General features: G+C 39.8%; 1 protein-coding gene across 1 annotated transcript; it reads left to right on the top strand.

The window, feature by feature from the left end:
• Positions 1–366: 366 nt before the first annotated feature.
• Positions 367–23,802, top strand: LOC132158643 (protein dopey-1-like). The gene is made up of 35 exons (XM_059568137.1): positions 367–545; positions 3,356–3,545; positions 3,675–3,773; positions 5,752–5,851; positions 6,326–6,435; positions 9,629–9,743; positions 9,881–10,001; positions 10,098–10,217; positions 10,294–10,405; positions 10,833–10,862; positions 11,379–11,612; positions 13,495–14,035; positions 14,338–14,609; positions 14,692–14,844; positions 14,961–15,061; positions 15,144–15,409; positions 15,510–17,619; positions 17,950–18,061; positions 18,233–18,415; positions 18,528–18,653; positions 18,746–18,880; positions 18,995–19,050; positions 19,133–19,237; positions 19,868–19,934; positions 20,069–20,213; positions 20,330–20,409; positions 20,671–20,780; positions 20,938–21,087; positions 21,185–21,246; positions 21,370–21,522; positions 22,197–22,333; positions 22,528–22,583; positions 22,730–22,894; positions 23,178–23,307; positions 23,495–23,802. The coding sequence occupies exons 2-35, from the start codon at positions 3,501–3,503 to the stop codon at positions 23,795–23,797; spliced, it is 6,804 nt and encodes a 2,267-aa protein (XP_059424120.1). The 5' UTR covers positions 367–545; positions 3,356–3,500; the 3' UTR covers positions 23,798–23,802.
• The last annotated feature ends 796 nt before the right edge of the window (positions 23,803–24,598 follow it).

Below are 24,598 nucleotides of genomic sequence, written 5' to 3'. Positions count from 1 at the left end.
TAATTTACATTGTAGAACAAAACGCAAAAACTCCTTCAGTAATGTTAATTAAACACAAAGTCTCTTTATTCTATAGTCTTTGCTAAAGATTTTGTTTTACTCATAAATCGAAAATCGACGGTTAAAAAAACGATTTCCGGAGTTTGACTCCAGCGCAACACGGGTACTTTTATTATGAAAGCGTGTCGTATTTTTATTTATTTATTTATTAACCAGGAACTGCTGGCGCATGCGTAGAACGAAGCGTTTCACCTGTCAAAGACTTTCACCAAAAATGGTTTCAGCCACAGAGTCTCAACGCTACCTAGACTGATGTCAACATTAACGTTGCTGTATAACAAATGGCTTTACTAAAAGCAGATGTGATCTCGCCAGCGGCATCAGGGGAAGCGTTTCTTCCTGTCGCATCTGGCCATACATCGTTCACAACCTATCCATTCACCCATCTATCCATTCATACATCCATCTGCACACAAGATTAACAAACAAAAGCCAGCCCCTCACAGCCAAGACCTTCTCAAAAAGCCACCGTCCGACGGACAACGGTAAGCAACAGCAGCTTACTGGAGAAAATCCGCTAACGTTACTCTATAGAGAGCCTACTGTAGCTTAGCAGTTCGCGTGTGTTCATGACAATCGAGCGTGTTTGGTTGGTTATTCTGTGGGTGGGAGACGTCGTACCGAGTGGAGATATGTTTGCCATGAACCACTCATTCATCACTGTTACACTGGCAAATCGCTTTGTAGGACATCATAGGGGCCTTCTCATCACATAATGGTCCCTTGTTCCTTATCAACTGATCATGGGAAATGACAACCAGCCTGCCAAATGCATAGATGCCATGTACAATTTGTTGTATTTTTGAATTTAGTTAAATTCAAAGGAAGATTTAAAAAGGCTTCAGATTGATATGTTTACGATCTTGTTTTGGTTTTGGCTATAGTAAAAGCTGTGGGCTGTTATGGTGCATCTTAAAGGGACAGTTCGTCCTCAAATAGAAATTCTGTAAACCCTCATGGTTTCTAAACCTGTATGACTTTTTCTTCAGTAGAACACAAAATGAGAATTTAAGCAGAACGACAGCCTCAGTCACCATTGATTTTTATAGTGTAGAAAATGACAGTGATTGATGACTGAGATTGCTATTCCTATTGTTTGGAAAAATATGAGGGCAAGGAAGTGATGGTTTTAAGATGAACTGTCGATTTAATGCATTGTTTCATATATATTGTAGTTTCTTTTAAAGAATAACATGGGAAATAAAAATGGGAGATTACAGTGCAGTAAAATATGGAAGTATGATTTTTTTTTCCTAATCAGTGCTTTATTGTTAATCTTTGGCCTTTATAGCTTTAAAGTGGCTCACCTGCAACTGAGTCTCACCTGTTAATAATTCAACAGTCTCTCACAGCGTCTCCACCAGTGACAGTGAGCTCTTCTGAACACTAAAGGGCCGATGTGTTTGGTTGAGTGAAAAAATATTCCACACAGTGAAGCTTAAAATGATAGCTCACTCCAAAAATGATTTACTCACCCTCAAGTTGTTCCAAACCTGTATGCTTTTCGTCTGTTAAGCAAAAAGGAAGATATTTTTGATGGTAACCAAACAGATGATGGTAACCACTGACTTCTATAATACTATAGAAGTCGAGGATTATCGTCAATTGGTTTCCAACATTTTTCTAAATAATGCTTTTGAAACTCATACAGGTTTGAAAAAACGTGAGTAAATGATGACAATGTTAATTTTTGGGTGAATTATCCTTTCAATCTTGAGGATGCTGGAATCTGGGTGTGAGCTCTTTTATTTCATTATCAAGCATGTGTTCTACACACTGCTATATTACTCATTGAGTACACTGCTTTTGATTGATTTGAACCTTTGTGCATTTTTTTCTCTCTTTCTTTACGCTGAAGGTGTGATGTTTGTACGTGACCTTGGTATTGGCTTTTATTCCCATTGTGTAGGACGATGAATGCAGAGGAGCTGGAACTCCTCGGTGACTCGAAATACAGAAACTATGTGGCAGCGGTGGATAAGGCCCTTAAAAACTTTGAGTACTCCAGCGAATGGGCCGATCTGATATCAGCGCTTGGGAAGCTCAACAAGGTCTTTTTCACACCCCCTTGATCACATTTAGAAGCATCTCTAAATGTGGCGTTGCGTTACTGATCTTATTTTTCTGTAATTTGTGGACAGGTCTTGCAAAACAATGGCAAGTATCAAGTTGTGCCTAAGAAATTGACTATTGGAAAGCGTTTGGCTCAATGTCTCCACCCAGCGCTTCCCAGTGGGGTTCACCGCAAGGCCCTGGAGACCTACGAAATCATCTTCAAAATCATTGGACCAAAGCGCCTGGCGAAGGATCTTTTCCTTTATAGGTAGAGATTGTCCAAGATTTATTTTTCTGCTACAGTGACTTTTAGTGTCTAATATGTTTCTTTTCATCCTCCTCAGTTCTGGTCTCTTCCCTTTACTATCCAATGCTGCTATGTCTGTGAAGCCAGTATTACTTGGGTTATATGAGACCTACTACCTGCCCTTGGGAAAGACTCTTAAACCAGGCCTGCAGGGACTTCTGACCGGTGTATTGCCTGGTCTGGAGGAGGGCTCAGAGTATTATGACAGGTAAAATAAAAGGTTCTAGTTTCATACTTATTTAATATGTACACTTCCGTGCTATTTACAAAAAATGTTTTTCATGCAGTAAAATATTATTGCAATTTAAAATGGCTTTTTTCTGTTTTAGAATATTTTAAAATGTAATTTATTCTTATGGCAAAACTGAATTTTCAGCAGCCATTACTTCAGTTGTCAGTGTCATGTGATCTGTCAGAAATCATTTTAATATTCTGATGTGGTTCCCATTTAACATTTCTTATTATTATCCATGTTAAAACATTTGTGCTGTGTAATATTTTTTTGGAAACCATGATGAATTGTTTTTTTATCCAGGATTCTTTGATGAATAGAAGTTCAAAGGAACAGATTTATTTTTTCTTCTAAGTGTTTATTTTCACTTAGGATAAATTAAATGCATCATTGCTGAATAAAACAATTTCTTTCAAAAAACAAAATCTTACTGACCTCAAACCTTTGAACAGTAGTTTATATTCTAATACTCTAAAATATACTTAATAAATAAATAAAATAAATGTTAAATGAAGGAAATTTTAATGTATTAATAAGGCAAATGAGCATGTGCAGTGAAATATCTAATTTTAGTGAAAATATATCCTAAATCAACGAATAGAGATGAGCAAAAACTATTTTCAGTATCAGCTCGCAACTGATATGTTTTCTGATATATTGTGCATCTCTAATCTTAATCTTATTTCATCTGTTGTCCAAAGGACCAATAACCTGCTAGAAAAGGTAGCAGCAGCTGTGGAGCAGCCGGCCTTCTACAGTGCCCTCTGGGGCAGCATCCTAACCAGCCCTGCTGTGCGCTTGCCTGGAGTGTCCTTCGTCTTACTGCACCTTAACAGAAAACTATCCATGGAGGACCAGCTGTACATCATTGGCAGTGACATAGAACTAATGGTACACTGATCAATAGACACAATGCAAGCAAAACAGCCCTTAATAATGAAAGATTCAAAATATAGAAATTGTTTAAATGGCTACCAATGAGTTGTTTTTATTTCACTTTTATATCATTGTTTTTATCAGGTGGAAGCAGTCAGCACATCTGTACAGGATTCTAGTGTGCTAGTGCAGAGGAGCACCCTGGATCTTATCCTGTTCTGCTTTCCCTTCCACATGAGTCAGGTAACTGGCTATCGGGAGCACCGGGACATTTCCCGGTGGCCTGACGGTCATTCTGGCCAGCCGGCTGCCGCTGTGCAGTCGATCAGGCTGACGTGCAATAGGCTGGTATGCAACTGCGAATTAATTGATGGTCTTATGAATCTACGAATCAGGTGATCGCGGTGTGAAAATGAAACCACCACATGACCAAACATCAGCTAAGCACTGCCTAATTGGCTATATCCAGAGGCAGGCTTTATCTTAGAAAATCACGCAAAAAATGGAGACGTAAATGCAAAGGAGGAGCAGAGGGGGAACGTATAAAAAGGAGAAAAGCCCTGACCACAGACGCAGCAAATTGCTGCAAAATCCCAGCCATGTTCGCCAGTAAGGGAGCAGGTCGGTCAGAATTACATATATATTTACTAGGGATGGGACGGTTCACTGAAAAAACCGAACCATTCAGTTCACCACACATGGTTCGGCATGCGCTGGGACCGCTGTTCAACTTAAATCTAACAAAGCTGTAATATGGTTTCCTATAAATAACACGTAAAACAAACACGGTTCAGCTAATATATGTTTCTACTGATGGAAGCGCATTCTGGATTCCCAGACATTACAACAGCGAAAAAAAAATAATAAATTAAATAAAAAAATAAAACCTGGACAAATCATTCACTCTTGTTCAATACTAATACGAACACTGTATCAGTGCATTCTTTTCAAGTGACAATCTATATATTAATCGAACAGCAACAACAAAGAAATCACTCACTGCTCTTGATTAAAAAGCTTCTTTAACTTTAAAAAAGAATAATCTTTAATTCATAGTCCAAAATGCAATGCTGTTTTACATTTGATTACATTTATTTAATTTCTGTACCTAAAAACTAATGCAAGACCTACCTAAAAACATCCTGAAAGTCAGTTTATTTTATTTGTATCTTTACTCTATTGTATTTATTTGTGTTGTTGCTTGTAGTTAAAATATTCTTAATAATATGATAATATATATATTTTTTTAAAGTATCGTTTTTCCATAAACATAGCACATACAACGGTACCGAAACTGTGACTCTAAAACCGTGAAACAAACCGAACTGTGAAAAAGTTGAACTGTTCCACCCTAATATTTACATTACAATCATTTGGCAGACGGATGCTTTCATTCAAAGCGACTTACAATAGATAAAATCTAAAAAAAAAATATATATATATATATATATATATATATATATATATATATATATATATATATATAACAAATGTATATAATGATAGATGTTTTAAAAGAGCATCTTAAAGGAAAACTAGCACACTGTTTTACATATGGGGATACAGTATTTTTTAGTGCCAAAATTGACCAGAAATTGATTTTCCATTTCTAGCCTACAGTATGTAGCCAAGTGTACAATGCTTATTTATTTTGTAGGTGATGAAAGGAAGTAACAGTGACACTAGTGCTGCTAGTGCTCCTGCTTTGAACAAGAGAGGGTGGACAGTTCAGCTTTTGAGTCAGAGCAGGAACCTTCAGGTATTGTTTAAGCTATTAGCAAAACTAAACATGCTGGATATACTCTTAAAAATATGTGCTTTTATGATTTATAAGGTCATCAGTAGTAGGACTGTAATCATTGGGACATACTGTACAATTGATGGCTGCATAATTAATATAGATTATTGAAAGTGCTTATTTCATATTGCAGAGAAACTTGATGTGCAGAGTGAGAGAGAGGGAGATTAAGGGAAAGATGATAGAGACAGTGAATGCCTTGATACTTCATTTGATTATTTTGCCCGTCCACAGTCTAAAGATTTTGATTTATTTTTTAAGCCAATAACCCAATTCAAACAACTGAAAGAGCCAAAGAGTTTAGCAGTCTGGTGGACACATGAATTGGGTGGTGGTGACTGCAGCAACAGAGGTGGGGTCAAATTCCCGGCCTGATTTACTGTCCCAGTCCGCCTCTGACTGTAACTGTGTGGTTCATTTCAGGCTATGCGTCCAGACATGATCAGAATTCTGTCTGCAGCACTTCATGTTGTTCTAAGAAGAGACATGTCTCTGAACCGTAGGCTGTATGCTTGGCTGCTGGGTGAGATATTGACACTTCACTCTTTTTATTTTTGTCCCAGCTTTTAATGATATGGCATTATAAATATAAATATAAATTTAAATATAAATTTTTTGTTATGGCGTAAATGTTTTAATATTGTATCAATTTAATGCATCCTTGCTAAGTAAAATATTAATTTCTTTAATAATTATCTTACTGACCCCAAACTTTTGATTGTAAATGTCCTTTAGCACTAAAACAAACCCTTTTCTTTTGAAAACTTTGCTGAATGATTTGCTGAAATTTTTTTTGGCTGACCTTATTTTGTCTCTTACTTGCTGTCAATATGCTATGGATGAATATTGCGGTAAGTGTATATGTCTACAAATAGCCTGTTACCATATTTTTATAAACACGTCTTTTTATCTCTGTTAGTCAACAAAAATTATGAAAATATTTTAAGTCTTTGTACTCTTGTCAGTGTGAAAATTGTGTGCTTGGTGGTGTTCTCAGGCTTCGATAACAATGGTTTGCAAGCAGGCCCTCGCAGCACCCGACTCAGTAATCCAGAAGAGTACGTCACACACTACTTTAACACTTACTCCAAGGACATGCTTGTTCAGGTAAGGCAAAAACCTAGAAGTTCAAAGCAGAGTTTAAAGTACAAACAGTATCCGGGTTTCCATCCAAAGTTGCGAATTTAACTTATGTGCAAAATTTGAATAATTTCCAACGAGTCAAAGAGAACAAAATCATCACTTCCTGATAAACTGGCACTATAAATCACTAAGAAAATTAGGAGAAGCTACTGAATATAATAAATTACTTGCACCTAAGAACAAGCAGATGAAACATTGAATGTTGGTTATTGCTTTCGGAGGTGGATGCTGCTGTTTGGGGAACACGGTCATTTAATAGTTCTGGGAGGCAATTAATGCTATACAGAAATACTTTGATGAAAGACTTCTCTCAGGCATTTACAAATGACCATTTAACAACATTTCAGATGCTGTAGAACAAGATCGGTTTGCTGATAAGTCAGGATTTGCCATCCCATAGTGCAAAGTCACATGATTTTTTGATGTGCTTGGAGGAATTTATTCGCAAAATGAATTTCCATCTTCCATTATTCGCATTAACCCTTTTTCGCACAAGCCACCTCAAGAGAGTGTAAAAACTTTTTTCAGAATTAAGGATTTTTCTTTCTTTCGAAATTCAGCATTTCTATCATTCGATTCTGATGTGATTCTTCGAAATGCACATAAAAGCAGGGTGATGGAAACCCAGCTAGTGAGAGTTTCACCCATTTTTTTAATGTAGCATTAGGGGTGGGATTCAGTTTTTTTGTCTTTAATTAAGAAGGATTGATGTTGCTCTTTTTGTTGTTTTGGGCTCTGAGCATCAATGGGACTTCAGAAATCCCTTGTGTTCACAGTACTCTAAACAAATAATTTTCTAGACACAGAGAAATCAAAAGCATTGAAGAAGCTTCAAAAGTTTGAGTTTCCTTTTGTTGTAAGATCAAACCGTTTTTGTTATGTCTACAGTGGCACACAGGTGCATGCACACATTTTGTCAATAAGCCACTCTGTGAGTCTTAACTTCTTTCCATGTGGCCTACATGCATGGTTAAGCTTGCAGTGAGACACTGGTCCCAGTGCAGGCACAGACAGAGTTGTTCAGTGCCATGCGTTTAAACTGTCCTGCTCCCCCTGGGGTTGAGTTTAAGGCTTCAGCAGGGGGAGTTTTGTTTTTGGCATTTTCCTCTCTTCTTTTATTGGAGGGGGAATTGTTTGATTGCATGCCATCTGGTTTGGGCCACTTGTTGGATCTCACTTGTTTGGGAAGTAGGTTATTGCAGGGACCGTCTGTTCCTCTGTCTGTGCAGCCATGCGTTAGACCAAGTGTGAGATCCCTAAAGAGCTGAAACGCACACACTTGCTCAGGCATTTACAGTATAATGGAGATAACTTTTTTTTCTCAAGGGTACTGCAGAGGAATCTATATTTGGTACTTTTGTTACATTTAGACTTGCTAAATTTTCTAAATGCAAATTATGGATCTTGTTATACAGTTGTTGCAAAAATTTTAGAACACTAGTATTTTCACCAGCTAGAAATTGTTTTAAAGGGTCAGTTCACCCAGAAATGAAAATTCTGTCATTAATTACTCACCCTCATGTTGTTCCATACCCATAACATCTTCGTTCAACTTCGGAACACAAATTAAGATAAAATCGGAGAGCTCTCTGACCCTCCCATAAACAGTAATAACTACAATATTCCCAGGTCTAGAAACATAGCACGGACATCTGTAAAATTGTCCATGTGACATCAGTGGTTCAACCGTAATTTTACGAAGCTACGAGAAAACAATAAAACCATAATTTATTCACCAGTTCTTCTCCCTAAGTTTATGTCTTCCGCCATGAAGGAGAGTACCCTAGAAAAGAATCAACGTAAATAGTGTTGTTTACGTTCAGTAGACACCGTGTGCGTGTTCTAGTTCATGTGTTATGTTCATTACTTTCTGGGTTACTCTCCAAAATGGCAAAAATTACAGTTGAACCACTGATGTCACGTGGACTATTTTTCCAATGTCCTTGCTACGTTTCTGGACCGTTGCAGTTGCATTGCTGTCTACGGAGGCCAGAGAGCTCTCAGATTTGATAAAAAATAACTTAATTTGTGTTCTGAAGATGAAGCAGGTCTTACGGGTTTGGAATGACATGAGGGTGAGTAATTAATGACAGAATTTTCATTTTTGGATGAACTAACCCTTTAAAACTAAATTAAATTAAATTAAATTTATGCATTTAGCAGACGCTTTTATCCAAAGCGACTTACATTGCATTCAGGCTAACAATTTTCTACAATCAACCTTTAAGTCAGTTATTTCTAGCTTTTGCTGTAGTGTCAGCAGGAAATATCAGTTTACATTTCTAAAGATTAATTTTGCCATTAAATGTAATAATCCAGTGAGATTTTTGTTTTGCATGATGAGTCTGACAGCAGCCAGTGCTCCACACAGAGATCTGATCTCATCATCATTCAGTCTGTCTGGAATAACATGAACCAACTGAGACAGACTAAATCCAGAAGAACTATTCAATGTCTACATAACACTTCAAGAAACCTACCTGCAAAGCTATCTGAAAAACTATGCGCACTTGCATCTAGGGTAAAAACTGTTTTAAACGCAAATGATGGTCTCTCCAAATGTTGATTTAATTAAGTTAATAGAAGTTAATTGATAGAGAAAATCTATTTATGACATTATTTTTGACAACATCCTAATTTTAATGCATTTGTAAGTGCCTAAAACTTTTAACAGTACTGTAGCTTTGCAGGAAGGTTTTTTGAAGCATCTTGTTGACGTTGCAATAGTTCTTCAGGAGTAAGTCTGTCTCAGTTTGTTGTCGGACTCCTTGTGCAAAAAAAATCTCACTGGATTATTATAATTGATGGAAAAATAAATGTTGGAAATGTAAACTGGTATTTCCTTATGAAACACAAAAATACAGCAAAAAATAGAAATAACTGATAGAAATATCTGGTAAAAATACTAGTGTTATAATAGATTTGGCCACCACTGTAGATTGTGAATGATTCATCCATGTATATATTTCATTTATGTGTGTATATAGCTACTTCCATTTCATTTCAACTTCAAGAACTCTGTTTACTTTCTAACACTGTTAAAAATGAATCTTTAGCAAATATTTGTTTTTCACACTGTACATTATCATTTATTATCGTTACTGACCAGGATTATATTGTCAGTGCATGCCTAAATTTGTCTGTCGTGTGTATGTAGGCCATGGTGGGGATCTTGCAGGGGAAGGCTAGAGGAGGGGAGGAGGAGAGCATCCTGATGCACGACTTAAAGCCGTTTCGCATTCTCATCAGCCTTCTCGACAAGCCTGAGCTGGGTACAGCCATTACTACATGATGTAGTAACCCAATTCATGATGTAGCCATTACTACATGATGTAGTAACCTAATACATGATGTAGTAACCCGAGAGTGCTTGCAATTGACTTGATGCATTTTTGTCTACTTTATTTAGGCCCAGCAATCTTAGAGGATGTTCTGATTGAAGTGTTTCGCACCCTGCACACTCAGTGCCACGCTGAGTTGGAGCTTCAGAACCAAAACGCTTACAGCAAAGACCAAACTCAGCTTAGCAGGTCTGCACTGCTTTTATCTCACTAATAGTTTTACATTATACAGTTGTATTGCAATATTTTCAAATTGTAAATTTATTTTGTGTTGTTGTTTTTCAGCAAACTCAGAGAGAACAAGAAAACGGCAGAGCTCATTAAAACTGCCAACCTTTTGTTTAACTCCTTTGAGCCCTACTACATGTGGGACTATATAGCAAGCTGGTTTGAGGAGTGCTGCAGGTGTGTGTGGGATATTGGGGGAAAAATATAATATATTTTTGTTCCATTTTTACTTAACTTCTTTCTCTTTTTGTAGGTGGACTCAGGGCAGACATAACCCTGGAAAGACTATGAGCTCTGAGATGTCAGCACGCTCATTGGTTGAGTTCTGTGAGCTGGTGGATTTCTTGTTGGACATTGTATCTTTGGTTGGTAAACTTTGGACTTAAAAAGTTAGGAATTGAAATGTTTAGATTACTGCTTTATTATTTACCATTATCCATTTTCTATCTAAAAAAGTGACTTTTTGATAGCTAGAAACAGTAATTCATGTAAACATGCTGAGATTTAGATGGTCTAATTTATTTTCATGTTTCTTTATGTTAGTTATAGGGAACTAAACTAAACATTTTAGTGACACTTGGATTGTCATAGCCTCTACATTTTTTACATGTGTACACATTTTTATGTGTGTGTTAATGTCCTTGTGAAAGTTTGAGAGATCATCTTGATCTTAGTTTCTCTAACACTGGTTGTGAATGAACCAATCAGTCTTTCTGAAGTGTGTTTTCTGCCCTCTGCTCTGCTCGCTTCTGTCTGTCTGAAAACCTCTGCTCTCTTTTTCTTCCCTCGAAGCCTACTAGAAGCATGAGGGTTATCTGCCAGGTACAGTACTGCTCTTACTTGCCTCGTCACCTTCACTTCACTCTAATTGTTTGGCTACCTTCACAGAAACATCCATATTAAAGTGCCTGTAATCTCTTCATCTTACTTTAAAAACACTCTTGACAAAAATAAATGCCACTTTAGGTTCACACCCCTCACATACTCTGATCTGAAATGCCATAAAAACAGATAAGCGGAGTGATATAAAAATTAAGATGCTTTTATATTAAGTTATATGTCAAATGTTATGATATATGATTACCTCAAAAGAATTGCTCATGTATATCTATGGATGTTGCGGAAGGTAGAACCATAAACTTGCATGTGCTCACCAATTAAAACGCTTGTTATTCCTTTTTATTCCACACATTAAGTCTAATTTGTTCTTGTTTGCTGTTGCACTTTTGTTAACCATCACTCGTAATGTGTAGTACTGACTTAATGCAGGAATCGGCCTTCAGCTGCCTTAATATTAACGAAGAACTGAACCTCACTCCTGTCTTTTTGTCTGTCTAGGAGACGTACATTGAGATCCAGACAGAGCACCTACCTCAGTTGCTGCTTCGGATGGTTTCTGCTTTTACTACACACCTGCAGTCCTTGGGCCTCAGAGAGCTCTCCCACTGCCTGCGCCTTTGCTCGAAGATCCTCAGCAAAGTCCAGCCCCCTCTGGTGTCACCCCTTGCACTGCCCTCTGGTCCATCTTCTGTCACAACTACCTCTTCTGCTAGAGACAAAGATGAGAAAAGGGTGAGAGTAGACAATCAAATTATTAAAACATGTTCAGTGAATACATACTCCAAGCCGATTTTCCGACTTTCTATATAAATTACATCTTTAGCTGTAAATTATAAACTTAAGATAAAGCATAATATATGCAGGGATTACATAGTCATGGAAAAACTGGGGACAAACCTGGAAAATACATGCAAATTTCTAGTTATGCACAGCGCTAAAATAGTTCCTATTTTTTTTTTGGAGGGCTATATTGAAAATGATATGGGGAAAAAAAAATCTGTATTCAGTAATTATCAGGGTTGCTACGGTCATAACTATTTTATTTCTGTAATTTCTATAAACATTTATTGTGATAATTGCTGGGTTTCAGAGACCATTTTATTATTAATGAATATTCAGAGTTATTAGTATTGTTTGAATATATGTAAATGTTGACTTATTTACTCTTCCCTCAGTAGCTGATAAAATAAATCAAAAGAAAGTAATAGAATCCAACTTGAATTTTAGTCGCTTTGAGAAGCTTTTATTCAAACCCAACTACGGAAATACATTGGCACCAGTGCACAGACAGAATATGATGCTAGACTGAAACATAAAACTTTCACTCTCATCACTGTACTGTGCTTCATGTACAATTGGTTTAGGCTTTCCTCACAAGGAATATGTAGTTTTGATTAAACAGTAGCTTAATTGTTTTAAAGTCTTTGATAACGGTCTCTACAGCATTAGACTGTTCAAGACAAGCCAATATGGCGTGTTTGCTATGAAACCACTGGCCTGGAAACAACCATCCTGTTGCCTGATGGTGTGTGTCTTCCACAGACTCCCTGCTTTGGGTCTTATAGATGGGATGGTCCTCCCTCATGACATAAGTTTGTTACGGTGTGTGTGTGGCAGGACCTGTTTGCTACCTTACTAGAACTATGTGTCTCTATCTTAAGTGAAGCTTTATCAAAATTATGCCAGACTCCCTGGATGGTGCCAGCAAGGGAATAGGGATGAGACGTTCATGCACAGCTGAGATCCCCTCTCTAGTGGGAGCCAAGTCTAACCTCTGAGGCCCAAGAGTCAGTCATTTCCACTCAGGTGAAAATGGCCTTCAACCTCTCAAGCTCTCGCCTTTTCCTCTGGGGCTTATGCAGCTCACGGTCTGCCACCTGAGTCTGGCTCTGTGCTGCTACACAGTTCTGTGAGTGGAACCACTTAGTTGTTGATGTATGAACGTTTTATAGCCACCCCACAGTGTGATGGGAAGGGCTTCATATAAAAGTGTAGGACTGCAGGAGATGTGCTCTGGGAAAAGAAAATGGCCTGTCTCTAAAAGTATATAATAATATAATATATTCAACACAATGCAAATAGGAATTTGCAAAACTGCATATTTTTAAAATCAACTAGTTGGTGGGATGCCTGATTGAAAAAAAAAGAAAAGAAAAAAAAAACCTGTCTGAGATGTAATGCAATACTTTAAAGGGTTAAAATAATTATTTTTAGGTTTCTTCTGCGCTGATAGCCTAGTGGTTAGCACACTGACATACAGTGTAATTGCACCTTTGGTGACCTGAGTTTGAGTACCATCTCATAGTCTGTTCCCAACTCTCCACCCCACACTGTCCAGTCATTCTCTACAGTCCTCTCTGCTAAAAACATAAAAAAGGCCAACAAATGTTTTTCCTTTTGTAAACAGTTTTTACTTTTACTTTGCTAACAGTGGAAGATACTGTTGTCTGAAATCTAAATAAAAGTTCCACAACCTAAATGTACAGAAATTAATCCAGTATATTTCATTTGAATTAATGAAACTACCTTGACTGTGAAACTTTTTAGGTTTTGCACTGTGGTGTCTTGCTGGAGAGTAATGGATATAATCTTTTTCATTACCGATCTTTCTCAGACTCTACCAGTCACCCTTGAAATCTCTGGGAGCACTGATGTATTTAATGATGGTGAGAATGCTTCAAGCAGCCGGTTGTCAGAAAGTGGATTCACTGACTTCATCCAGTACCAGGCAGAACGTGGGGAGCAACCTGATAACATGCAACATCCTGAAGATGATGCATCCAGCCCTAAAGATGTACCTATTCAACCCAAATCTGGGTTTAGTAATTCAGCCCACATCAAGTTCCAGGACAAGCCAGTGATGCAGTGCTGCCTTGAGCATTTCCAGCAGTTCCTTTCTTGCCTTGTGAGGCTTTACATTACCCCAGGTGGTCAGACAGAGGCAGGGAAGAGCTGCAGTGCAGAAATGGACACTCTAATTTTGGTGGCTGATAAAAGACGCACAAGTGGGTTTGAGGAGCAGATGTCTTCTGAGCAGATGGAGTGTCTGGATGCATTCACTGCTGCCTGCCAGCTCTTCCTGGAGTGCTCTAGTTTTCCAGTCTACATTGCTGAGGGGAACCTGAAGTCATCACCCACTAAAGAGGAGCAGGCAGGTAAAAAATGACCTTCTGATGCCATTTCTTAACTTTAACTCTTTCCCCAAGTGTGACCAGGACATTGTTTTGCTTGACTGCCACCCTGAAAAAATAAAAAAAGTGTTGGTTATCAGTTTAGTATATATTTCTTACATGCATAATTGCACAATCTATGTTTTTTCTCATGGATTATACCTTTATCACATGCAAAGGGATTCTGGGGCAGCTAATGAGTATAATTTATATAAATACAGGGTTTGTTTCACACTCAAAATTCTTTTTTGTAGCAATTTAGTTTTGTGCCAATGCTTGCCCGACAGGTGAGAGTGTTCAGCCAGCGTTGTGGCTTCAGACCTTGATGGATGCATGCTGTTCAGATGCTGATTTCAGTATTCAAGCGGTGGCTATCTCACTTGTAATGGACCTTGTCGGACTTACACAGTCTGTAGCTATGGTGACAGCAGAGCGTGTGGCAAGTCCAGACACGGGCCAGCCAATGAGTTCGAGCCAGGGGCGTGTTGCAGTGGTGATTCGACCGCCACTCACACCGGGTATCTTGAAATACATTGCAGAGAAAACCAATTTCTTCAAGGTGTGCATTATTTCCTTACTCGATTGCATTTTTTTCTAGTCTCTCCTTCTATCTTGATCACTTTCTCACTTCTTTCCTGTAGAGTGTAGGCCTTATCTTATGGGATCAGTTAGGAGAGGAGACCCCCCAGCACCACAAGCGCAGTGTGGAGCTCTTTTACCAGCTTCACAATTTTGCTCCATCACCCAGCATTTGTGAAGATGTCATTAGCCAGCAGCTCATGCATCGCGACAGGGTCAGTCATACATGTAACCCATACATACATGCACACCCCACTAACAATTGGCATAGAGTTACACAACTATACATGCTAAGGTTTGTTTTTTACATCTTTACAAAATTTTATTTTAGAAGATACGTCTGGAGGCTCATGTAAAATTCTCAGTTCTTTGGCACCTAACCAGAGACTTAAATATCACCAAGTCCTCACCTTTTAATCGGACCTTTGATAGGTAACAGCACTTCTATGGTACAAAAAGTCTAAATATGCAAAAACAATTGTTCGGTTGCCTTACAGTTCTCTTTCTCTTGTAGGTCTCTGTATATTATGTTAGATAGCCTCAGTTATTGGGATGGCTCTGCAAGTGCTGTTGGCAGGGCCTGGCTGAACCAGGTTTTGCAGAGACATGACATAGCTCGTGTTCTTGAACCTCTACTGCTTTTGCTGCTACACCCTAAAAGCCACCGTGTATCCATACAAAGGGTTCAAGCACAACGTCACTGGACCCAGGTCTTTCCCAACCCACCGGAACAAGAATCCTCTGAACCTATCTACATGAGTGATATGGGCTGTACTGAAAGTAAGAGGGTTTTTCTAGCAATTGAAAAAGATTTAGCATCTCCATTTTTTTTAACCAAACCAAGGTAATGCTAACAAACATGCAATTGTCTCCTCTGCAGATTATAACCAGATATCAGGGGATGGCCACAGGGGTGTCCAGTCATGCAGCAGATGCCTCCCATTGGATGATATGGAACCCTTTAGTCTCACAGTTAACCCTTTGAGTGACAGTCTTTCTTTCTTGAGCCTCAGCAGTGAGAATCTGCAGCTCTGTGGCGAATATCAACCTCCTGATCAGCAGGGGGAGCCCGAGAGCTCAGATTCGAGTGGTTCTCAGTCATCCACTGTAGACAATGGCAGCTTTGATGACCTCGAAGGAGGTGGTAGCACTATTAATATATCTGATCCTGTACTTTGTCAGTCTGTTTCATTAGAAGAAGAGTCCTTGCACAAGGCAGTGTCTGCTGTGCTTTTTGAGGTAGTGGACAGGGTGGTGCAAATGGTGGAGAAAGAGTCCTCTGAGACACCATCTCCTGATGGCTGGCCTCAGACAGACTCTGACAGTTCCAACTTGTCCACCGATATGCCCAATGGCCCATGCATCACTTTTGCACCGTTCTTAAACACCCAATCTAGAACGCTTCCAGAACTGGTTGCAGGGGGTACCTTGGAGTTTCTGGCTGTGGCTTCAATCGATGCTTCAGGGGAAGAAGAACATCAGGAAGGCATTGCCCGCCATAGCTCCTCTCCTTCGATCATTATGCTGCCCGATGATGGTGGCAGTGCTGCCACCGAGCAGAGTCTCCAGGTTGATGACCCCCACCGCAAACGAAGCCATAGCAGCATCCAGCTCAGCCTAAAGGGCAAGATTATGGAGCGTCTGGTTGATAAATCCCCAGGAGCCAAGCCCAAAAACAAAAAGGTCAAGAGGAAAGATGATGAGAGACGCAAGACCAACCAGGCCGAGAAGAGTCGGCCAACCAGCATCTTCTTTGGTGACAGTCTTGACCTGGAAAACTGGTACAGCTGTGGGGAAGGGGAGGTGTCAGAGATTGAGAGTGACATAGGCTCACCCAGTGGTGGGGCTGCTAGTGGGGCGGGAGGATCTCGCACCTCAGGGTCACCTCCTCGTTTTAACATCCATCCACTATACCAGCATGTGCTGCTGTACCCTCAGATTTATGACTCCTCTCGGACTCTACATGCGCTCTCTGCCATTGCAGCCATGCTACGTGCTTCACCAGCAGGATTTGTGAGCGCCATCTCCACCACCAGCATAAACAACACATACACGCCGCAGCTCTCTCTTCTGCAGAACCTACTAGCACGCCATCGTGTCTCTGTCATGGGCAAAGACTTCTACTGCCCCATCCCGCAGGACTCGCACTCCCACTCCTTCCGAAGTGCCATGTTCCTGGAGATTATCATCTCCCTTTGCCTCTATTTTCTGCGCAGCTATTACTCAGCCCGTGTGGCTGCCACATCACAGGACCTCACAGGCAACCACGCCATGCAACTGACCAGTGTGGAGGTGTTGACTTTGCTCTTCAGTGAGCTCGTCAAAGTCACTGGTGGCTCAGCCAAGGGCTTTGCAAGCTTTATTTGTGACGTACTGTCCAAATGCAAGGTGCAGAAGGTAGTGCTACACTGCTTGCTTTCAACCATCTTTAGTGTACAGAAGTGGCATGAACACCGTGTCCGTGGCACTAACGTGGCTGCGGTTGAGGAGGGCCTTTCAGAAGACAGTGTCATTAATCTGTCAGAGGACCAGTTGGACAACTGCAGTGCCATACAGTCACAACTCCTGCGCCTGCTTCAGAGCGTGGTGGTGTTGGAGCACCATGTGATGATCCCAGTGGAAGAGGGTGGTGAGGGAGGTCCAGGGTCAACTGGGTCTAGTGGAGGACCTAATGGCCCCGGGGCTGGGTTTGAGCTGATTGGAGGTGAGGTAGAGCATGTCAACCTGCAACAACCTATGACTTCCCTGCAATACCTTCATGGGCAACCCATCACAGCTCAGGGCATGTTTCTGTGTGCTGTGATCCAAGCCCTGCATCAGCATCATGCTTGCAAGATGCACCCACAGTGGATTGGCCTTATAACAGCCACTCTGCCATACATGGGAAAAGTCCTTCGGCGAGTAGTTGCATCTGTTACGGTTCAACTGTGCAAAAACCTCGACAACCTTATCCAGCAATACCGCTATGAGACAGGCCTCACGGACACCAGGTACTCGTCCACTTCACTTATGTAGCAGAGAAAAAGATTCATATGGCAAATCATGTTATCATTTCAATCTTTAAACTGTTAGTACAGAGTATAATCACAAACTAATTGGTTATTTTGGCTTAAAGTCATGTAGTAGTATATTTACATCCACAAGAGGACACTGTTCACCATCAGTTCCTCAGTTATTGCCCTAACAACGTTATGGCAGGCTTTAAAAGGCACTTTAGGGAGCACAATAAATGAAATACTGTGCACTTTTGAAGTAATACTTTGTTTATGAAGACTGAGAAATCCAGTGTGTGTTTGTGTGTACACTGTGTCTATTTTTAGGCCCCAGTGGATGGCACTGTGTATCCCTCCTGACCTGATTTTGACTGTACTAGAAGGAATGACAGCCATAATCCATTATTGCCTGCTAGACCCAACATCACAATACCACCAGGTGAGGGAGCTAGCTAGCCATCTTTGTCTTTCATGGCTCTTAAATGTGTATATATATGTAATGTTTGCATTTATAATAATGAGTGCATAATTTTATTAATGAGTTCTTACTGTTTAGGGGTGGGCTTTGAATTAGAGTTTTTCTTAATCTTTATGTGCATGCATTCCTCAGCTGCAGGCAAATGTAGATCAGAAGCACCTTGCGGAGGCCCGTGCAGGGATTCTTTCCATCTTACACACCATTATGTCCTCTGTTACCTTGCTGTGGAGCGTTCTCTATCTGGCTGACAGTTCTGACAGGCCAGCTGCAGCTTCTGCCAGCTCCACCTCCAATATCAACCTAGGATCCACAAAGGTACCACAAGAAGACTGGACTTGTGTCTTGAGACATGTGATGACTGTGCTTTAATGTTACTTGTAGTCCATGTGCTGTGCTAACTAGAATTGTTTTCTTGGGTTGTTCACAGAATCTCAGGCAGCAAATTCTAGAGCTGCTGGGTCCAATCTCAATGAATCATGGGGCTCACTTCATGGCCGCTATTGCCTATGTGTGGAATGAAAGGAAGCAGGCTAAAACGTCATCAAGGAACAAGGTATGAGCTACACCAGAAGTCAGTGGTTGGTTTTGTACCTTGTTCTTGACACTACAAAACAAACATATTTAATCTGTGTACCTGTGTTTTAGGTAATTCCCATAGCTTGTGAGGAACAGCTTCTCCTTGTGGAACTTATTCGTTCAGTAAGTGCCATGCGAACTGAGACGGTGATACAGACAGTGAAGGAAGTCCTAAAGCAGCCCCCAGCCATCGCCAAAGAGAAGGTATAGTAACAAATACACTGACTACTCTAGTAATTACTCTCCAGTCACTGTCTGTTACTGCTGTAGGTTTTAAAGGTGGCTTTAAGACTCACTATGCCTTTCTTTATTTTACAGAAGCATCTTTCCCTGGAGGTCTGCATGCTTCAGTTTTTCTATGCCTATGTGCAGAGGCAAGTGAACTAATATCAGTATTTGCCAAATGTATTGTTTAAATTACTCTCAGTTTCACTGCTCTTTCCTTGTCTGCTTTAGAATTCCAGTGTCTAGTCTGGTTGATAGCTGGCCATCACTCTTGGCATTGCTAAAGGACTCTGTCCAGCTCAGTCTGCCTGCTCCAGGGCAGTTCCTTATTCTAGGGTAAGTGCTTTCTCACTAGCACAGCCATACTTTAACTTTGAAAGTACATTCATTTAGTGGTTTTACTTACAAATGGTGGCAAATGAAAGAGAATGAATGTGTCTAATAACAAATTATATAAAGGAAACCCTGTTATAAATGTAAAGTTTATGCAGTGGTTTCATTTTGAAAATAGACACGTATACAAGATGCTGATTTGGTCACTTTAGGCTTACACATATATTTATTGAAAGATCACAAATTACCAGCATATTATTTTTATTTTTAAGACTTCATTAACTATAAACCATATTTTATTAGAATCTCCTTTTAAAATAACATTAAGCAATATTTTATTTGTAAACCTCATTAATCGACACCTTTAAAAATATTTTTCCTGTGAAATTTCTAGAGAACTTATATAATTGCTATATCTGTTACATTGTTGTTAGAAAATATGATTAAATTATTGTTTATAATTTTCTTTATTTATTGAAGCTTCTTCTTAGTTATTGTATTTTTGTTTATAAATGTATACACTAAGTTTGCCATAAAAATAGCATGTGCTGCTGATGTTAAGAAAAGAAACCTTAAATAGACACATATACAATTACAGTAAGTATTAGAAATTAATTAGAATATTTTCTTTAGTGTATTAAATGAGTTTATTCTAAAGAATCCCACTCTGGAGAGCAAGAAGGACCAGCGAGAGCTACAGGTGACATTTCACTCACTCCCCACACTTACTTCAATTAAAAGTACTATGTTTTTTATATGGTTTACATGATTTGACTTGGTACCAGCTGTTACACAAAGTTTTTTTTCTTTTCACATGAAATTATAAAACCACAGGATGTGACCCATAAGATCGTAGAGGCCATTGCCACGATTGCAGGCTCATCCTTAGAACAGACTACATGGTTGAGGCGAAACCTAGAGGTCAAACCCTCCCCTCAGATCATGGTGGACGGGGCCAGTCTGGAGGCCGACGTAGAAGGTCAGTGACTGTATCAGCGTTTACGCAAGGCATATCCCATTTACGTTGACTCATGATTGCATGCACATCCGCGTGAGTGTGTGGCGAGTCTCTCACTAACACTATGTGCATTTCAGATCTAATGGTCACAGTAATGGAGGCCTCCAGCTTCACTCCATCTGTGTACAGCGTTCACGCCCTCACATTGTTGGCTGAGGTAAACAAAGAATGTTAAATCCACGCTTATTTCCTTTTTTAAATACAAAATAAAGCCAAATCTACCACAGTCGGTGCAGCAGATAACATTTGTAGGGAAACTGGATGTTGCACTGGTATCAAGCACACCAGGAACATTCACAGGTCACCAGAGGATGAGCCCTGCCTTGCCCTGCTTGTCTTGTATTCTTGCTTTGTTGTGTTAATTTGGCTTTCTGTGGTTTGCATTAATATGCTCATGTATGCATGGGTGTCTTTGCAGGTCTTGGCTCATCTATTAGATATGGTCTTCTACAGTGATGAGAAGGAGAGAGTGATTCCTCTGCTGGTCAACCTCATGCATTATATTGTGCCCTACCTGCGCAACCATAGGTATTAAGTCTTCAAAATCCAAACTTGAAGACACAGGATGAGGAAGTGACAGTTAATTGGACACAAAGTTTCTGAAGCTGCTATAGTATCTTGGGTTTTGTAATTCAGATATATTATAGGGATCAAGATCTTGTTGCTCTGTCCTCTTTTCCACCAGTGCTCACAATGCCCCCAGTTATCGTGCATGTATCCAGCTGTTGAGCGGCCTCAGTGGTTATCAGTACACCCGGAGAGCTTGGAAAAAAGAAGCCTTCGACCTGTTTATGGATCATACGTTTTTCCAAATGGACTCCTCTTGTGTAAGCCAGTGAGTACTGTACAGCACAACACGTCCTTTCTTGTCGCAGTGATTTTGTTGCCACTCACAGGGCAATGTGACCGTTAACCACATCTCTCTCTTTCAGCTGGAGGGCAATCATAGACCACCTGATGACTCATGACAAAACCACTTTCAGAGACCTGATGAGTGAGTCTTCCCTTTCTACTAAATGGGCTATCCAGCTGCGCCCATCTTATTGCTTTATCACCATCATCTAGCTGATATTTTTTTGAGCATTGTATTACTTGCTAACATTTTGTATATGTGCAGCCCGAGTTGCCGTGGCTCAGAGCAGCTCTTTGAGTCTTTTTACCAATCGAGATGCAGAGCTTGAGCAGAGAGCCATGCTACTCAAACGACTGGCATTCACCATCTACAGCAGCGAGGTGGACCAGTACCAGAAATACTTGCCAGATATCCAAGGTACACACATCCATTGATTTCAATGGGGATGGTGTGATATGTGCTTTCGGGAAAACTAATATGCTATTTTTTTTTTTACTTGACTTCAAACTAACTTGGTTCTTTCCACACCATCAAAACCAAGGGCCTTGGCTGATGTCATACAGACTTGCCTGTGAAATTCTAGGGCTGTATCCCTAGACACTATGAGCACTTTGTTCACTAGAAGTGCTACAGCATCATTTGATGAGATACAGGAATTCGTTTAGCATGACACTCATAGTGTATAGGTATTCTCAAGCGAAGGTTGAGTGCACATTGGTTGTACACTTATTATTGCAGTGCAATAGGGATTGAATAAGTGCATTTGTTAATGTCCACTATGGTTTTAGACACTATTACAAATGGCTGACCCCATAATTACTGCACTATAAGTGTATAGGCAGCAGTTTTGGATATAGGCATAGTAATCCTGAAGACCTTGGTTCAGGTTTGTGTATTTTGGATTGGACCTAAACTCTGCAGGGTAATGGACCTCGAGGAGCAGGACTGGACTCCCCTGTTCAAGATCAATCGATGGATTTTATTAATTTCTAAATGATCGAGTTTTGATGTGTTGGAAGACCCTACAGTTGCACTATTACCCTGTCAAAGCATAAAAATAAGCTGTAAATAATATGTTGATGTGATTTCAGAGCGTCTTGTGGAGAGCTTACGACTCCCTCAAGTGCCCATCCTCCATGCTCAGGTCTTCCTCTTCTTCAGAGTGCTGCTACTGCGCATGTCCCCTCAGCACCTGACCTCACTCTGGCCCACTATGATCACTGAGCTAGTGAGGATATGACACACCTTGCACATTTACATATTACATATAATCATAAGCAAGCTGTAAGCTCTGAATCATAAGCAAGCTGTAAGCTCTGATTCTGAAATAACAAAAGTTCCTGAGGACAATCTTATTTGGTGGATTTTTTTTGTCTCATTCCTTTAGCACAGTTCAATAGGCTTGTTCGCTTCTTCCTTCAGGTTCAGGTTTTCTTACTCATGGAACAGGAACTCACTGCAGATGAGGACATCACCAGGTACTCATTATTTAAATCTGTTGCAATCCTTGATATTTTAGCTGTTTTATCTTTTTGTTTTTGTTTGAGAAGTAGAATCTCGCTCAGTTTAAGCATTATGGGTGATTCTGTTTGTTGAACTCTGATGTGGTTTCTGGATTCACCAGGATCTCAGGTCCCTCTGTTGTAGGGCTTGAGACAACATACTCAGGGGGCAACGGCTTCTCTACCTCCTACAACAGCCAGCGCTGGCTTAACCTCTACCTGTCTGCCTGCAAGCTGCTGGACCTGGCTCTCGCTCTGCCCTCTGAGAGTCTGCCTCAGTTCCAGATGTGGGTGTCCTTATACGTTTTTGCACACTGAATGTCTGAAATGTATTTTAGTACAAGGCATCAATGTTTCTTGTTGAAAGATAATGGAATAGCTGTTTCTTTTGTTTACACTAAGCTCATGAGTGCTGTTCAGTCAGTTAGATTCAGTCAAGTAGATTCTCAAGACTGTGTTTTTTAAAAAACCTTAGTTTAGACTGTTCCAGCACTCCCTATTTTTCTTCATGGATAAAATTTATTCCAAATATTGAGCATATTTAATGTGAAAGACATAATTACACCACAGGTATCGCTGGGCTTTCATTCCGGAAGCCTCGGATGACTCTGGTCTGGAGGTCCGCAGGCAGGGGACCCATCAGAGAGAGTTCAAGCCCTATGTTGTCAGACTGGCCAAGCTGCTTAGAAAAAGGGCCAAGGTAATACTACCATAAACCATTTGACCTACATTTAACGATGGAAATCTATAAAAATTCTGTTCTATAGGAGCCTTATTATTCATTCCACATTATAAGCATAGGGCCTATAGATTATTCAGTAGATTTACTAATGCTTTAAGCCTAAAGTGTTCATTAACTCTCATGGTAATACCTCTATTATCTCTAGAAAAATCCAGAGGAAGACTGCTCCACACGCACTCTGTCCTGGGAGCCTGGACAGCTCCTGCTCACCCTTTACGTGATCCGCAGCATGGAGCAGCTCCTCCCTTTCTTCAACCTTCTCAGTCAGGTCTTCAGCAGTAAAGGTAACAGCCGCTCAGGACCATATCACAGCCCCACTCCCAGAGACAGCCCATTCCCTGGCAAGGATGGCAAGCTGGAGAGCCAGAAAGTCTTCTGGTGCCGGGCCAGACAGAACATTGAGGAAATGGTTGAGAAGGACTTTCTTGAAGGACTCATCAAAACGTGACTTGACTTGAACAAAAAAGTGAAAACTATTGAGCCATGGCAAAAACACTAACACACCTCCCTTTTTAAAAATGGAAGAGAACAAACCAACAACAGAAAAGAAGTTTGTAAATTTTTTGCTTTTCTAATTAATGTATTTTCCCCCCAAAAGCTAAGCTATTTCGTTTAAAGTCTTTTACTTGTAAATATGGCCTTTTGTGATTATTTCTTTCATTTCTTTGAGACCATAGGATAGTATGATGATACTGCGTCATTCCATATTGTGGTGACTTGCCTGATAAAGAGACACATCATGTGAATTTAAAACACCCTCATGCACAGAATGGCTTGTAGCAGACCTCATGTCCATAACTAATCAAACTTGCACTAATGTTTATTTCCTTTTGTATCAGTTTTCAATGGTGTCAACAAAAATCCTTTTGTGTATGAAATTTTTTTTTATAAATATACGTGGACAGCTAAAAGTCATGTTACTTTGAAAATGATCAAAGCCATAATGAAGATCTATATTGTTGCTTAGAGTAAATGGGAGAGACGAAATAAAACAGGTGTTTCACATGCGCCACAGCTTTTTTTTTCTTAAACTGTGATATAATAGAACAAATGTAATCAAATAAGCCTTTAGTTTACAGAATATATGTTTATTAAACCATGCTGATTGTAATGTGTCAGGTCAATTTGTGAACTACTCGCCTAGAACGAATAATTGACTTATAGGATTCGAATTCGTTCAGTGTTTCATTGAACGAATTTGGCTAATCAAGTCGTGTTCCAGTCTGAATGAGACATTTCGAAAAGGAAT

The sequence above is a fragment of the Carassius carassius genome, chromosome 15, assembly GCF_963082965.1.
Source record: "Carassius carassius chromosome 15, fCarCar2.1, whole genome shotgun sequence".
Classification (NCBI taxonomy): Eukaryota; Metazoa; Chordata; class Actinopteri; order Cypriniformes; family Cyprinidae; genus Carassius; species Carassius carassius.
The sequence above is the reverse complement of the archived record's forward strand: the minus strand, read 5'-3'. Positions and strand labels throughout refer to the sequence as shown.